Source organism: Phyllobates terribilis, unplaced genomic scaffold (assembly GCF_046119375.1).
Source record: "Phyllobates terribilis strain yellow unplaced genomic scaffold, ASM4611937v1 Scaffold_5__5_contigs__length_657084704, whole genome shotgun sequence".
NCBI lineage: Eukaryota > Metazoa > Chordata > Amphibia > Anura > Dendrobatidae > Phyllobates > Phyllobates terribilis.
This window is the reverse complement of record NW_027362765.1, coordinates 41922788-41939050: the sequence shown is the minus strand read 5'-3', so window position 1 is coordinate 41939050 and position 16263 is coordinate 41922788. Positions and strand designations below refer to the sequence as shown.

At 42.7% G+C, this 16263-nt stretch overlaps 1 protein-coding gene across 1 annotated transcript in view; it reads left to right on the top strand.

The window, feature by feature from the left end:
• LOC141270637 (uncharacterized) overlaps positions 1 to 16263 on the top strand; it is a 31644-nt gene that overhangs the window by 1718 nt on the left and 13663 nt on the right. The window contains exons 2-6 of the mRNA XM_073680718.1: positions 11900 to 12049; positions 12177 to 12353; positions 12437 to 12560; positions 12642 to 12739; positions 12938 to 13028. Coding sequence (XP_073536819.1) covers positions 11972 to 12049; positions 12177 to 12353; positions 12437 to 12560; positions 12642 to 12739; positions 12938 to 13028 — 568 coding nt within the window. The 5' untranslated portion in view covers positions 11900 to 11971. The remainder of the gene's footprint in view (positions 1 to 11899; positions 12050 to 12176; positions 12354 to 12436; positions 12561 to 12641; positions 12740 to 12937; positions 13029 to 16263) is intronic.

Here is a 16263-nt window from a genome sequence, read left to right as displayed (position 1 = left end):
ACCTAGAATATAAGACATATTTTCAGTTGTTTCACACTTTTTTGCTAAGTATATAATTCCACATGTGTTAATTCATAGTTTTGATGCCTTCAGTGTGAATGTACAATTTTCATAGTCATGAAAATACAGAAAAATCTTTAAATGAGAAGGTGAGTCCAAACTTTTGGTCTGTACTGTATATGTACAGTAATATAACGCTGGATGTGCTCATGTATACAGGGGACATTAACCAATCCATTCCCGCAGATAGTGTCCCCCTCCCCCAGTTCTGTGATGTCTATATGTTGTAAGGTTGCAGCCTGACAGGTCGTGGACGGGAGGTATGTCTCCAAGGTGCCAAGACTTGGTGATGTAGGTCTCGGAAAAGCTGGCTTCAGCACACATAGTGCTGAGAGGTGTTTAATGGGCCTGGATCATAGAGCTGGGTGGGATCGGCTGCTCACTTGCCTCCAGTCCAGGTCTTGGAAGGTCTGATTTAAGACAGCTGCGCGTGTCTCAGTCTGGCTGTGTGTTGCGCAAGGTGAGCAGACCTTGCATGTGCTGCTCAGACTCGGCTGGAGGCTGAGAAAGGCACTTTATTTAAACGGCCGAGGCCATGCTGTATGGACTGGTTATTTTGAGGTTTATTTTTCAGTTATATCTTTTTGTGCCAGAAAGAGGCTATTATGTTTTGTTTTCCTGACTTGTTTCTGGACACATAATAAACCATCAGTTTATTTTGAACCTGCGGACTGCATCCCTGTGTGAACCTGCGCCTACCCAGAGCTGATCCTTCACAAATTGGTGGAGAATGTGGGCACGAATCCCAAGTGGCAATGTGACTTCTACAGGAAACTGTACATGTCCTGGGTGAAGGCCGCCAGCCAGCAAGGTTCATCTGGCAGCATGGAGGAGCTGATTAAGCAACTGGTGCAGGTGAATATGCATCAGCAGCAAGCTGAGCAGGAGACAAACTGTTAATACAACATTTACAGCTTCAACAGATACAGCAGCAGGGACAGATGACGCTCCTGGCGGAGGCCATGCGTGCCAAAGAAGCCGTACGACCTCCAGGCCGAAGCGACCTTTTCCCTGGTGAGGAAAACCGTGAGAGCTGCGTTGCAAAAGATTATTCCGGGGGATGATGTCGAGGCGTTCCTGGCCATGTTTGAGAGGGTGGTGGACTAGAGCAGTGGGTGGAGGTTCTAGTGCCATATCTGACCACAGAAGGTGTACTTTGATTTGGCCCTGCAAGACGCTAAGGGGTATAGTAAACTTAAGGTGGAGATCCTGGCGCGGCTGGGCGTAATCCTGGCAGTCAGGGCACAATGAGTCCACTTCTGGGACTTCCACAGGGACAAACCTCACCGGTCACAAATGTTTGACCTTCTGCACCTAGTCCAGAAGTGACTGCAGCCAGAGACTTGTTCCCCAACCCAGATGGTCGAGAGAGTGGTCATGGATCGGTTTATCCACTCTCTGCCGAAGCCGATTCAGTCCTGGGTTGCCCAGCGAGATCCCCAAAATGCGGACGACCTGGTGGGCCTAGTGGAGAGGTACCAGGCGGTAGAGGGTTCCCTGAGTGGTCAAGCAGTGGTTAGGTCACCTTTCTGGGGTTCCCAAAGTGGGGATAAAACCAGTAGAAATGGTCGACACTCCGTTCTGAGAAAGGTGGTGCACGTGGAAAATCAGAATATTCATCAATGAAGTAAAATCCCGGCACTTACATATGTTTTCAATGCTTCTTTAATGGACAACCACAGAAGACGTTTCAGCCCATCCCGAGCTTTTATCAATGTGAGAGGGGAGCTCGTCGAGCGGTTGCTGGTGCCGAGGACATACAGGCGTAAGGTATTAGACATGGCCCATGCACATGTGTTAGGTGGTCATCTGGAGGTAGAAAAAACACAGGAACGAATCCTCCATAGGTTCTGTTGACCCGGTTGTCACAGAGAATTTCTGAATTATTGTAGGTTTTGTCCCACCTGCCAGCTGACCTCCCCGGTGGCACACCTCCGGAGCCCCTTAGTGCCGTTACCTATCATTGGGGTGCCATTTGATCGCATAGCCATGGATCTGGTGGGCCCCCTGGTCAAGTCCGCCAGTGGGCATCAGTATATCCTCCTCCAAGTGTATAGCCCGGGAGTTGGTCGATATTTTTTCTAGAACAAGGTTACCTAAGGAGATCTTGGCTTGTTGGAAAGGTTCAAGAAAATCTTAAAGGCCATGTTAAAGAAGGTTGTAAAGAAAGACGGCCGAGACTGGGACTGCCTACTGCCGTACCTTCTTTTCTCCATCAGAGAGGTACCATAGTCCTCTACTGGATTCTCCCCTTTTGAACTGTTGTATGGCCTACACCCCTGAGGACTCCTGGATGTGGTAAAGGAGACCTAGGAGGCGGAGTCTACACCCTACTAGAGTGTAATCGAACACGTGGCCCAGATGCAAGAGAGAATTGCCAGGTTGATGCCCATTGTGAAAGAGCTCCTCCTCAAAGCACAAGAGGCATAATCTTGGATGTACAATAGATCGGCAAGAGTGAGACACTTCAACCCTGGGGATCGGGTACTGGTGCTGGTACCTACAGTGGAGAGCAAATTCCTGGCGAAGTGGCAGGGCCCCTACGAAATAATTGAAAAGGTTGGCGAGGTCAACTATAAAGTCCTCCAGCCCAGGAGAACAAAGCCCTACCAGATGTACCACGTCAACTTGATTAAGCCATGGCGAGATAGGGACCCCGTGAAAGCTCCGTGTTTAGTGGCTGAGGCTGACACCAGTGTGAAAGAGGTCAAGGTGGCAGAGTCGCTGTCATGTGCCCAAAAGCAACAGTGCAAAGAGTTGCTACAGCGAAATAAAAACCTGTTTTCGTAGTTGCCAGGACTCACTTAGGTCATAGAGCATGAGGTACTCACAGAGCCTCATGTCAACCTGAAACCGTATCGGATCCCAGAGGCCCACAGAGAGGTGATTTCGAAAGAAGTGAAGTCAATGCTTAATCTGGGAGTCATTGAAGAGTCCAAGAGTGGCTGGTCCAGTCCCATAGTCTTGGTGCCGAAACCAGATGGAGAATGGCTGTTTTGCAATGACTATAGGAAGCTGAACGAGGTCTCGAAGTTCGACGCCTACCCAATGCTTAGGGTAGATGTGCTTATCGAAAGGCTAGGACCCGCTCGGTACATCACCACCCTGGACCTCACCAAAGGATACTGGCAAATTCCCCTTTCCTAAGAGGCCAAGGAGAAGATGGCCTTCTCGACGCCAGATGGATGTTATCAATAGGTCAGGATGTCGTTTGGGTTGCTGGGATCTCTGGCCACCTTCCAGAGAGCCATGGACAGGATCTTAGCACCCCAAAAAAGTATGCAGCAGCTTACCTAGATGACATCGTCATATTCAGCCAGGACTGGGAAAGTCATCTTAGCAAAGTTCAAGCCATACTTGATGCTCTAAGGAAGGCGGGCTTTACCATGAACCCGAAGAAATGTGCTATGGGGATGAAGTAAGCCAAGTATCTGAGTTACATGGTTGGTAGAGGGGAAATAAAACCACAAATAAATAAGGTTGAGGCTATCCGGAACTGGCCACAGCCCTTCTCGAAGAAGCAGGTCAGGGCATTTCTAGGCATCGTGGGCTACTATTGAAGGTTTGTCCCTAACTTTGCCCTGGTAGCAGCCCCACTGATGGATCTTCTGAAAGGGACAAAGTCGGCAATGGCTAAGTGGTCCCCAGAAGCTGACGCGACCTTCCAGGAATTAAAACTGGCCATCTGTAAACAGCAAGTCTTGGTGGCATCCAACTTCTCCACAGAGTTTGTGGTCCAGACGGACGCATTGGATGTCGGACTGGGAGCCGTCTTGTCCCAGGAGATTAACGGAAAGGAACACCCTATAATGTACCTCAGTCGGAAACTGTTGACGTGCGAGAAAAACTACTCCATAGTGGCAAAAGAATGTTTAGCCATCAAGTGGGTGTTGGACACTCTGAGGTATTACCTGTTAGGTAGAAGGTTCAGGTTAGTGTCGGACCATGCCCCACTGAGGTGGATGCGAGAAAAGAAGGGGAACAATGCCCTAGTAACTAGGTGGTTCCTTGCCCTACAAGATTTTAGTTTCAATGTAGAGCATAAGCCTGGGAAATAACATGGGAAGGGTTTATTGTATGGTGGCAGAAGGTGCCAAGCCCCACGGCTTTGGGCAGAGGGGGGTATGTAAGGTTGCAGCCGGACAGGTCATGGATTGGAGGTATGTGTCCCCAAGGTGCCAAGCCTTGGTGATGTAGGACTCAGAAATCAGGCTCCAGCACACATAGTGCTGAGAGGTGTTTAACCACTTCGCACCAGAGCCTGTTTTTGCCTTCGTGACCGGGCCAATTTTTTCAATTCTGACCACTGTCACTTTATGAAGCAATTACTCTGGAACGCTTCAATGGATTCCCCTGATTCTGAGATTGTTTATTCGTGACATATTGTACTTCATGATAGTGGTAAAATTTCTTTGATATCACTTGCGTTTATTTGTGAAAAAATCAGAAATTTGGCGAAAATTTTGAACATTTTGCAATTTTCAAACTTTGAATTTTCATGCCCTTAAATCAGAGACATATGTCACACAAAATAGTTAATAAATAACATTTCCCACATGTCTACTTTACATCAGCACAATTTTGGAACCAAATTTTTTTTTTGTTAGGGAGCTATAAGGGTTAAAAGTTGACCAGCGATTTCTCATTTTTCCAGCAAAATTTACAAAACCATTTTTTTTAGGGACCACATCATATTTGAAGTCACTTTGAGGGGTCTTTATGACAGAAAATACCCAAAAGTGACACCGTTCTAAAAACTGCACCCAAGAACTTTATTAACCCTTCAGGTGCTTCACAGGAATTTTTGGAATGTGGAAGAAAAAAATTAACATTTAACTTTTTTCACAAAAATGTTACTTTAGACCCAATTTTTTTTAATTTCACAGGGGTAACAGGAAAAAATGGACCCCAAAATTTTTTGTGCAATTTCTGTTGAGCGCGCTGATAGAAGGGAAGGAGCGCCATTAGACTTTTTGAATGTAAAATTTGTCTGAATAATTAGCAGACACCATGTTGCGTTTGGAGAGCTCCTGATGTGCCTAAACAGTGGAAACCCCCCACAAGTGACACCATTTTGGAAACTAGACCCCTTAGGGAACTTATCTAGATGTGTGGTGAGCACCTTGAACCCCAAGTTGCTTCACAGAAGTTTATAATATTGAGCTGTAAAAATAAAATTTTCACATTTTTCCCACAAAAACGTTTTTCATCCCTTAATTTTGCATTATCATAAGGATAATAGGATAAATTGCACCATGAAATTTGTTGTGCAATTTCTCCTGAACACGCCGATACCCCATATGTGGGGGAAAACCACTGTTTGGGCGCACGGCAGGGTTTGGAAGGGAAGGAGCGCCATTTGACTTTTTGAATGTAAAATTTGTCTGAATAATTAGCAGACGCCATGTTGCGTTTGGAGAGCCCCTGATGTTCCTAAACAGTGGAAACCCCCCACAAGTGACACCATTTTGGAAACTAGACCCCTTAGGGAACTTATCTAGATGTGTGATGAGCACCTTGAACCCCAAGTTGCTTCACAGAAGTTTATAATATTGAGCTGTAAAAATAAAATTTTCACATTTTTCCCACAAAAACGTTTTTCATCCCTTAATTTTGCATTATCATAAGGGTAATAGGATAAATTGCACCATGAAATTTGTTGTGCAATTTCTCCTGAACACGCCGATACCCCATATGTGGAGGCAAACCACTGTTTGGGCGCACGGCAGGGCTCGGAAGGGAAGGAGCGCCATTTGACTTTTTGAATGTAAAATTTGTTTGAATAATTAGCGGACGCCATGTTGCATTTGGGGAGCCCCTGATGTGCCTAAACAGTGGAAACCCCCCACAAGTGACACCATTTTGGAAACTAGACCCCTTAGGGAACTTATCTAGATGTGTGGTGAGCACCCTGCACCCCCAGCTGCTTCACAGAAGTTTATAATATTGAGCCATAAAAATAAAATTTTCACATTGTTCCCACAAAAAATGTTTTTCATTCCCTAATTTTGTATTATCATAAGGATAACAGGATAAATTGCACTATGAAATTTGTTGTTCAATTTCTCCTGAACACGCCGATACCCCATATGTGGGGGAAAACCACTGCTTTGGTGTACGGCAGGGTTCGGAAGAGAAAGGAGCGCTATGTTGGCTGGGATAGGCAGCAGACACCATGTCACATTTGAAGAGTTGCTGACATGCCGAAACAGCAGAAACCCCCACAAGTGACCCCATTTTGTAAACTACACCTCTCAAGGAATTCATCTAGGGAAGTAGTGAGTATTTTTTAATTTTTAAATTTATACCATTGGGCAGTGAAAAAAGCATAATTATATTTTTACCACAAAAAAATGTTTTACCCTCAGATTTTACATTTTCACACAGGGCAATGGGTAAAAATGGTGCCGAAATGTGTCACACAATTTCTTCTAAAAGTGGCAATACCCCATATGTGGCTCAGCCATACGTCGAGATCTGGGGGGGACGGAGTGCTCTTTGACAATTGGAGAACAAATTATTGTAGAATAGGCATTTGGATTTGGGAGCACAAAATTTTCTGAATTTCTTTTGGGGGTCAAGGGCCTTTTCGCTTTTCCAGAGCCTTTCTGCTACCAGTAACTTGGAAGTCCCTTATATTTTTAACAGATGACGGACCTGAGTGGGGACTAGCTTTTTTTGAGGACTGAGTTGAAGCTTTTATTGGGAACATTTTATGTAACATTTATCCGGCGCTCTAGGCTGAGCACTTACATCGGGGTTTCCATCTAAATTTCCAAGTGATGTAATTCAGATGAAACCCCTGCGGGATCCATTCACTGTAATGAGGCAGCAGAGTTACTCTGGACTCCGTCTGGCCTCTGTTTAGCGGTGTCCTTTTTTTCAGAAATGCACAAAACTGTAGCCAACCGCACTTTTATGCACGCCTAAAACAAATGACACCGTGGGATCACAGGCCAGACGGCATCCACAGTGGCCTATATCTGCCTCATTACAGGGAATCTTCCGTCATGGGTTCCGGCTGAATCACGTATTTCAGAGATTTACACGGAAACTCTGGCGTAAGTGCTCAGCGCAGAGCGCAGGATAAATGTGTGCCGAGCCATGCTGCGATCTTTGGGAGACATAATAAACAAATCAGTAGCAGGTGAAGAATTGGTTTTATTTATTTTTTTACGCCGTTCCTAGTGTGATATAACTGATTAGATTACTTTATTCTTCGGGTCGGTGCGATTACAGAGATACCAGATTTATAACGGGTTTTTATGACTGACAGCTGTCACACACTAAGAGACGCTTTTTTTTGCAAAATCTAGTTTTTGCATCGCCATATTTTGAGAGCTACAATTTTTCCATATTTCGGCCGACAGAGTCATGTGACGGCTTGTTTTTTGCGGGACGAGTTGACATTTTTATTGGTACCATTTTTGGGCACGTGACTTTTTTGATCGCTTTCTATTCCGTTTTTTGGGAGGTAAAATTAACAAAAAACAACAATTCAGGAATTGTTTTTTGAGGGTTTTTTTTATGCCGTTCTGCGTGTGGTAAAAGTGATCAGGCAGCGTTATTCTTCGGGTCAGTACGTTTACAGCGATACTACACGTACTGTATATTTTTTTATGTTTTGGCGCTTTTACACAATAAAACAATTTTATAGAAAAAATAGTTTTTTGCATTGCTTTATTATGAGCGCTATAACTTTTTTATTTTTTGGCTGATGGAGCTGTATGGCGGCTTGTTTTTTGCGGAAGAAGATGACGTTTTCAGCGGTCCCATTTTTATTTCTATTTTGCTTTTTGATCGCATTTTTTTCCACTTTTTGTTTGGCGATATGAGGAAAAAGCATAGTTTTTTGCTCCGTTTTTTATTTATTTTTATTACGGTGTGCACAGAAGGAGTTAATTAGTGTGACAGTTTTATAGCTCGGGTTGTTTTGGACGCGGCAATACCAAATATGTGTACTTTTTTTTATTTTTGCATAAATATATGGATTTATCGGTTTAATATTTTATTTATTTATTTTTATTTATTTTGTATTTTTTTTTTTTAACAGTTTCAAAACATTTTTTTTTACTTTTTTTTTACATTTTTACTTAGTCCCTGTATGGGACATTAATTTTTATTTTTCTGATCCCTGATCTCATGTAATGTAATAGACATGTATTACATTATATGAGATCTTCACTGACTGTTTCACAGTCTCCTGCCTGGCATCAGCTTGCAGGCTGAAGCCAAGCAGGAAGGGCACCATATATGGCAGAGCTGGAGGTGGTCATGTGACCTCCAGCTGCCATAGCAACGCCAGGTCCTGAAAGGAATCAAGGGGTCGTCGGAGAGGTAAGTGGACGACCCCCTCTCCTCCTGCTGTCTTCTATATGCCACGATCACTATAGATCGCGGCATATAGAAGACAGCAAAGTGTTAACATCACTGGGACCTGATCTAATCAGTTCCCGATGATGTTCCCTGTCAGAGCTAACGCTCTGCACCGCTCCCGCAGCGCTTGCAGGACCCTGGGGGCCCTGAGCGCTGCGAGACCACTCACCGTTTTTAAACGTCGGTGCTGCACAGAGCCCAGCAAGCGCCGACGTTTATCTACAGTGGGCAGTCGGGAAGCGGTTAATGGGCCCGGATTATAGGGCCGGGTTTTATGAGCAGCTGAAAGAGCTGGGTGGGATCGGCTGCTTACCTCCAGTCCAGGTTTTGGAAGGTCTGATTTAAGACAGCTGCACCTGTCTCAGTCTGGCTGTGTGTTGTGCAAGGTGAGCAGACCTTGCATGTTCTGCTCAGACCCGGCTTGAGTCAGAGAAAGGCACTTTATTTAAACGGCCAAGGCCGTGCTGTATGGACTTGTTATTTTGAGTTTTTTTTCAGTTATATCTTTTTATGCCAGAAAGAGGCTGTTATGTTTTGTTTTCCTGACTGGTTTATGGACACATAATAAACCATCAGTTTGTTTTGAACCTTCCCTGTGTGAACCTGCGTTTACCCAGAGTTGATCCGTCACAATGTACAGTAATATAATGCTGGATGTGCTCATGTATACAGGGGACATTAACCCCTCCATTCCCAGAGATAGTGCCCCCTTCCCCCAGTTCTGCCATGTGTATATGTACAGTAATATAATGCTGGATGTGCTCATGTATAGAGGGGACATCTACACTACACGTATGATTGTTATATGGGTAAATCTCTTGTAGGACTTTATAAATGATGTGAATGGCTATTGAGGAATGACAGACTCCTTTTACAACTGTTTGGTTGCTCAAGAACGAACGGCTCTTGTAAATAGAAAGCAGCGCTGTGATTGGTTGCTCTAGTGAAATGAAGCTTGAGTGTAATTGGTTGCTCTCATAACATGCAAACGGCACTCTGATTGGTTAAATAAAGCTCTGCTCTGATTGGTTGCCCTGGTAAAATGAAAGCTGCACTGTTATTGGTTGCTGTAATAAATTGAACCTCTGTTGTGATTGGTTGTTCTGGTTTTTTTTTTTTTTTACAGTTTTGATATATCTGTGCTCTAAAACCAAATGTCTCTGTCTGTTACCTGTGTGTCCAAAGCCTCCACATTAATTACAGGAATCTGCTAGTGGGTGTCACGATTCCACCACTCAGTGTGTCTTTTTGTATTACCCCTTTTGCCTTGACGCACTCTGACCTTGGAATTCTGACTCTGAACTGTGATCTAACTACACCTTTTGCTTTACCCCTTTGTATTTGACAAGCCTTCTTGGTATCTGACCCTGGACCTCTTGACTACCTAAGCTTCAAGGCTTGTCCATGAGTAGTGACAAATAGCATCACAGTGGAGTATAAACCATCTCATCGTGTGGCTCCTTCACAACTCTCCTCTTATTATCGTGTAATTATCATGATTTTGGCCAGGTTTCTGTATCACAATGTACAGTTATGTCAAGGCTTCTTTTAGCTTCTGACACCTCCATGTATGCCCAGTGAAAGGTAGATCTACGACTCCTCCTGCTAGACTATGGCTCCTGTAGTCACAGAGCATAGAGGCTGTCAGTCAAGCAGAAGGAGGCAACACAGGGCAGGGAGTAAATCTAGAGTGACAGAAGCTTCAGACCTACCATAGCTCTTCAGCCTTATTTGCATATCAATTTAAACGCTGATTTTTCAGTAATGGAGGAAAGGTCTGGCCAAAGGTATTGCTGGACTTGCATTTGAAAGACCTACATACCCATATAAATAGTTTGTTGGATAAAATCCTGTTGAATATCACAGCCATCATACGCCAGGTTAGATGTTTGCCCCGTTCCTCAGCCCACATTAAACTCAGCGAACTGGCATATGATGTAACTGATGATGTAACTAAAAATTTTAACATGGGCTCATACTTTTTTAACTTATAGCTCAAACAGTCCACAATACACGCAATAAATGCAAATCACTTGTTATTAATACGCATTAATCATTAACGCATTGGAAATAAATGTAAACATTTTGTGTGTATATGTGTGTGTGTATATATATATATATTAAAAAATAATGCAGCAGCTCTCCATATGGCCAAGATACGTCTTAACAATGAAAATATTAGATCTAGACTGTTTTTTGCTGAGCCAGTTTCACTTTACACCATGTTTGATAAATCTCCTCCTTCCTAACCTTATTACACTTTCTGTCCACCTACTTTTGGACCACCCTGTATATATATGTGTGTATGTGTATATGTGTAGATTGATATAGGGCATTACCTGCAACACAAGGTATTTACAGAGCTACTTATGCCCACATGCTGAATACATTTGGCAACTTAAAAAAGTACCGGACAACTTCTTTAAAGATCAGCTCATTTGCCTTTTCTGGTTGAAAATTGACTCAAAATTATTTTTTAACTATAAAATAAATTGCTAAACTTACTGCCAGCTTTTCGAAGACCCTTTCATCAAGCAGCGGTCCAGCAAAAAGTCTACATCTTTCATGACAGCCATGATTGTTCTGTTGGGCAAATCTCCATGCAGCATTGAAGTCTCCACTGCTCGGCTGCCAGTAAATTCTTCAAAGATGAAAGAATAATGACCCAGCCCTTCCTCCCCTGACCTAAACCCTAGTGAGAACTTGTGGCCCTTCTTTATGGAAATTTACGGTGAAGAAAAACTACTACTTCTCTGAGCAGTTTCTGGGGAGCTGTGGTTGGTGCTGCCCAAAAAGTTGATCGTCATCTGATTAAGAAACTGACAGACTTATGACTTATCGAAAAGAAGGGCGTCTGTAGTACTATGTCGGTCACTGAGATTTTTTTAAATGTATTTTGTGTTGTTTGGGTATCATTCTCACTTTAACAGATGAAGATAAACAATTTGAGATGGATATTCTCCTAACAGACAAAACCTTACTTTTACTTTCTTAAACATTCAAGTTTATTAACTTTTTGAATTGACCAACAGCACTATGATGTAAAATTTTTGTTCTTTGAAATTCAATAATAAAATGAATTATCAAAAATATAAATTGCCTAATAATTGTGCACACAGGATAGAAATATTTGTGTGTGTATTATAAGTGCATCACAGAAAATTTGAATTCCTGATTAACTTTCCTCTAGTACAATTATCATTTGCTGATTTACTCTTACACACGTGGTCATTGTAGGTGAAGTGGCACTGGTGGTGGTTGTTGTCCTTTTATTCATTTCTTATACATGTTGGTAACACCTCTGTGGCCAGTGATTAGCTGCAGGGTTCATGTGAGGGTGTGGCATAATCTGTCCTGAAATATGAAGAAGCTGCTTTATATCTTCTCATATATTTCCCTTTATTATCTTCAGAAATTGTTTTTTTGTTTATGATTTTACTCATTTTCTCATCTTCCCATTCAGGTAGCTACAATATCAGATCCTCTCTCTGGAGATCTTCTATATAAGAAAATTTTCCTGATTGAACCATCAAGGATGGATAGGGACAGGGACAAGATGGTGGAGAGGATATTACACCTCACCCTAGACATCCTCTTCCGGCTTACTGGAGAGGTGAGAGATTCTGATGACGTCACATTACATCATTCTTATCTATGGGAATAACATGGACAGAACTGGAGAGGTGAGGACTCTGGAAATGTCTGTAGTGAGATTTATTAATGTGTCTCTCCATAACCAGGATTACATATTAGTGAAGACCTGTAGTGAGCGCTGTCAGGACCCTGTGTCTGAGGGATGGGGAAGACCCCTGAGCCCAATCACGGAGCCTCCACCTCACCCCCGGATACTTGAGGACATCAATGACCAGAAGATCCTAGAACTCATCTACAAGATGATTGAGCTGCTGACTGGAGAGGTAACACTGCTGGGAATGCTGGGACATTGTACAGTAACGCTATGAAGGGGTCGAGGGGATGACGGTATCATTGTATGTGTCAGGTTCCTATAAGGTGTCAGGATGTCGCTGTCTATTTTTCCATGGAGGAGTGGGAGTATTTAGAAGGACACAAAGATCTGTACAAGGACGTCATGATGGAGGTTCCCCAGCCCCTCACATCACCAGGTAATAGACAGGACTAAATATACACGGCCTATAATGATCTGTAGGTATGGAATGAATTTAGTCCCTGTATGTTTTCTCCAGTTCTATCCAGTAAGAGGACAACACCAGAGAGATGTCTCCGTCCTCTTCTTCCACAGGACTGTAAGCAAGAAAATCCCAATGTTCCTCAGGATCATCAGGTAGATGGAGAGAAGGTGTCATGAGATCTCTCCTATGATGTGTAGACGGCTGTGAAGGTCTTGTGCTCAGTCTTGTTTTATCCACCAGTATTATATGTTTTATACTTGTGTAATGAGAACGGTGGAGATAGCAGGATTAGAGCTGATCATAGATGTGACTTCTCCATCTGTCTGTGACTTTTACGATATTTCTTTCAGCATAAAGATCTGCCCCATATTAATACCACAGAGACATATGTGAGGGGTGATGAGCAGTGTAAAGAGGAGATTCCTACATATGATTACCCAGGTGAGTAGTAACCACTAAATGTAGAGCAGTCACAGATTCTTCTCAGTTACTGGATTGTACCATTTTGTATAATGTGTTGTGGCCTCTGTGATCTTTCAGGTTTTTTGGTTTAGATTCAACACTTCTGCTAAGGTGCTATATAAATATACATGAAAATATTGTTATAGATGATCTGGCTCTGAGATTCAATCAGACTCCCCACAGAGAAGGCAAGGATGGTTTAATACCATCTCTGCCTTCCTTATCACTGTATGCATAGCATTTCACAAGCGATGTGCATACAGTAATAAGAATAACTAATGGCACTCTCCTCCAGACCAATCAGTTATGTGATCACTGGATTTAGGGAGGGAGCAGAAGCTGATTGATTCTAGAAGACCCAGTCAGCTCTGCTATGCAACCAGTAGGCTACAATTCCACTGTAATTGGGACAAATATGTCAGTCCCAGTTACAGAAGAAATGAGATGATAAAAAAAAAGTATTTTATTGTTGAAATGCCTCCCAATGGTCTTTTATGTGTAAAATAAAAAACTAATAGAAACAAGTAAAAAAATAAACTAATAAAAAAAACAAGCTGCTTCGAACCCAAATTGCTGATACTTGTCCCACCTACATTAAAAAATCAAAACAAAAGTGTCTGATATAACAATCATTATTATATCATAAAAACTGCAACAAAGTTTTACATGTATTTTAGTGGTCCTTTGTGGTCATTAAAAAAAAAGTGAACAGACAGACATATATTTCCCTTACTTTCCCAATAATACTGCCTGGTATCAGCAGAAAAAAATAAAATATAAAATATGACACTGACATAAAAATGGAGCCTCGCATATCATGAAAAAAAGATGTGAAAATTATTTGAATATCTGAGTGAGAATTATTATTATTATTTATTTATTTATTTACACCTTTCTAAACCTTTCACGACCTTGGATGTACTCATACTCCAGCTCTTATAGTCATGAGTGGTGCCCACACTGCCCCGTGCTGTTTGACCTTTAAATGCTACCATCGATATCGATCGTAACATTTAGGACGCAAGGAAAGGTAGTGATTCCCTCTCCCGTCCGATTGGCACCCCCACTAAGTTATCACAAGGGCCCGATCGTTGCCATGGCAGCCCGGGGTCGTCTAAGAGGCTTGTGTCAGTGCAGCACTGACAGGTATAATATATTGCAATGCTAGTGCTTTGCAATGCTTTATACCAGTAAACAAAGTACTAAAAGTGAAAGTCCCATAGAGGTACTAAGTCAAAAAGTTAAAAATATGTATTATTATTATTTTTTTTAACTAAAAAAAATTTATATAGTACAGACCAAAAGTTTGGACACACCTTCTCATTTTAAGATTTTTCTGTATTTTCATGACTATGAAAATTGTACATTCACACTGAAGGCATCAAAACTATGAATTTACACATGTGGAATTATATACTTAACAAAAAAGTGTGAAACAACTGAAAATATGTCTTATATTCAAAGTAGCCACCTTTTGCTTTGATAAGTGCTTTGCACACTCTTGGGATTCTCTTGATGAGCTTCAAGAAGTAGTCACCGGAAATGGTCTTCCAACAATCTTGAAGGAGTTCCCAGAGATGCTTAGCACTTGTTGGCCCTTTTGCCTTCACTCTGCGGTCCAGCTCACCCCAAGCCATCTCGATTGGGTTCAGGTCTGGTGACTGTGGAGGCCAGGTCATATGGCGTAGCACCCCATCACTCTCCTTCTTGGTCAAATAGCCCTTACACAGCCTGGAAGTGTGTTTGGGGTCATTGTCCTGTTGAAAAATAAATGATGGTCCAACTAAACGCAAACCGGATGGAATAGCATGCCGCTGCAAGATGCTGTGGTAGCCACGCTGGTTCAGTATGCCTTTAATTTTGAATAAATCCCCAACAGTGTCACCAGCAAAGCACCCCCACACCATCACACCTCCTCCTCCATGCTTCACGGTGGGAACCAGGCATGTAGAGTCCACCCGTTCACCTTTTCTGTGTCGCACAAAGACACGGTGGATGGAACCAAAGATCTCAAATTTGGACTCATCAGACCAAAGCACAGATTTCCACTGGTCTAATGTCCATTCCTTGTGTTCTTTGGCCCAAACAAGTCTCTTCTTCTTGTTGCCTGTCCTTAGCAGTGGTTTCCTAGCAGCTATTTTACCATGAAGGCCTGCTGCACAAAGTCTCCTCTTAACAGTTGTTGTAGAGATGTGTCTGCTGCTAGAACTCTGTGTGGCATTGACCTGGTCTCTAATCTGAGCTGCTGTTAACCTGAGATTTCTGAGGCTGGTGACTCGGATAAACTTATCCTCAGAAGCAGAGGTGACTCTTGGTCTTCCTTTCCTGGGGTGGTCCTCATGTGAGCCAGTTTCTTTGTAGCGCTTGATGGTTTTTGCAACTGCACTTGGGGACACTTTCAAAGTTTGCCCAATTTTTCGGACTGACTGACCTTTATTTCTTAAAGTAATGATGGCCATGCATTTTTCTTTACTTAGCTGTTTTTTTCTTGCCATAATACAAATTCTAACAGTCTATTCAGTAGGACTATCAGCTGTGTGTCCACCTGACTTCTGCACAACACACCTGATGGTCCCAACCCCATTTATAAGGCAAGAAATCCCACTTATTAAACCTGACAGGGCACACCTGTGAAGTGAAAACCATTTCCAGTGACTACCTCTTGAAGCTCATCAAGAGAATGCCAAGAATGTGCAAAGCACTCATCAAAGCAAAAGGTGGCTACTTTGAAGAACCTAGAATATAAGACATTTTTTTAGTTGTTTCACACTTTTTTGTTAAGTACATAATTCCACATGTTAATTCATAGTTTTGACGCCTTCATTGTGAATGTACAATTTTCATAGTGATGAAAATACAGAAAAATCTTTAAATGAGAAGGTGTGTCCAAACTTTTGGTCTGTACTGTATATTATACCCATAAATACATATTTTCTCCAATCTCTTCTATGAGAGCACCTTAGGAGGTTGCCTCCCCATCCTAATTAGGGACAGGAAGCACAAAAGGTTAAATAGCCCCTCCCCACCGCCATCCTCAGTGTTTTTCCTGTCCCTAAGGGATGAAGAGGTTCAGCTGTGGGGTGCTTTAGACGGTGAGCAGTATCCTCCTAAATTACCTGGAAGCTGGGCTACAGAGGTCGATCGCTTCGGCCTTCCTCCTCTGCCAGCTGCCGCTCTGTCCGGAGCGGGACCTCACCACTCTGCGCCACTGGGT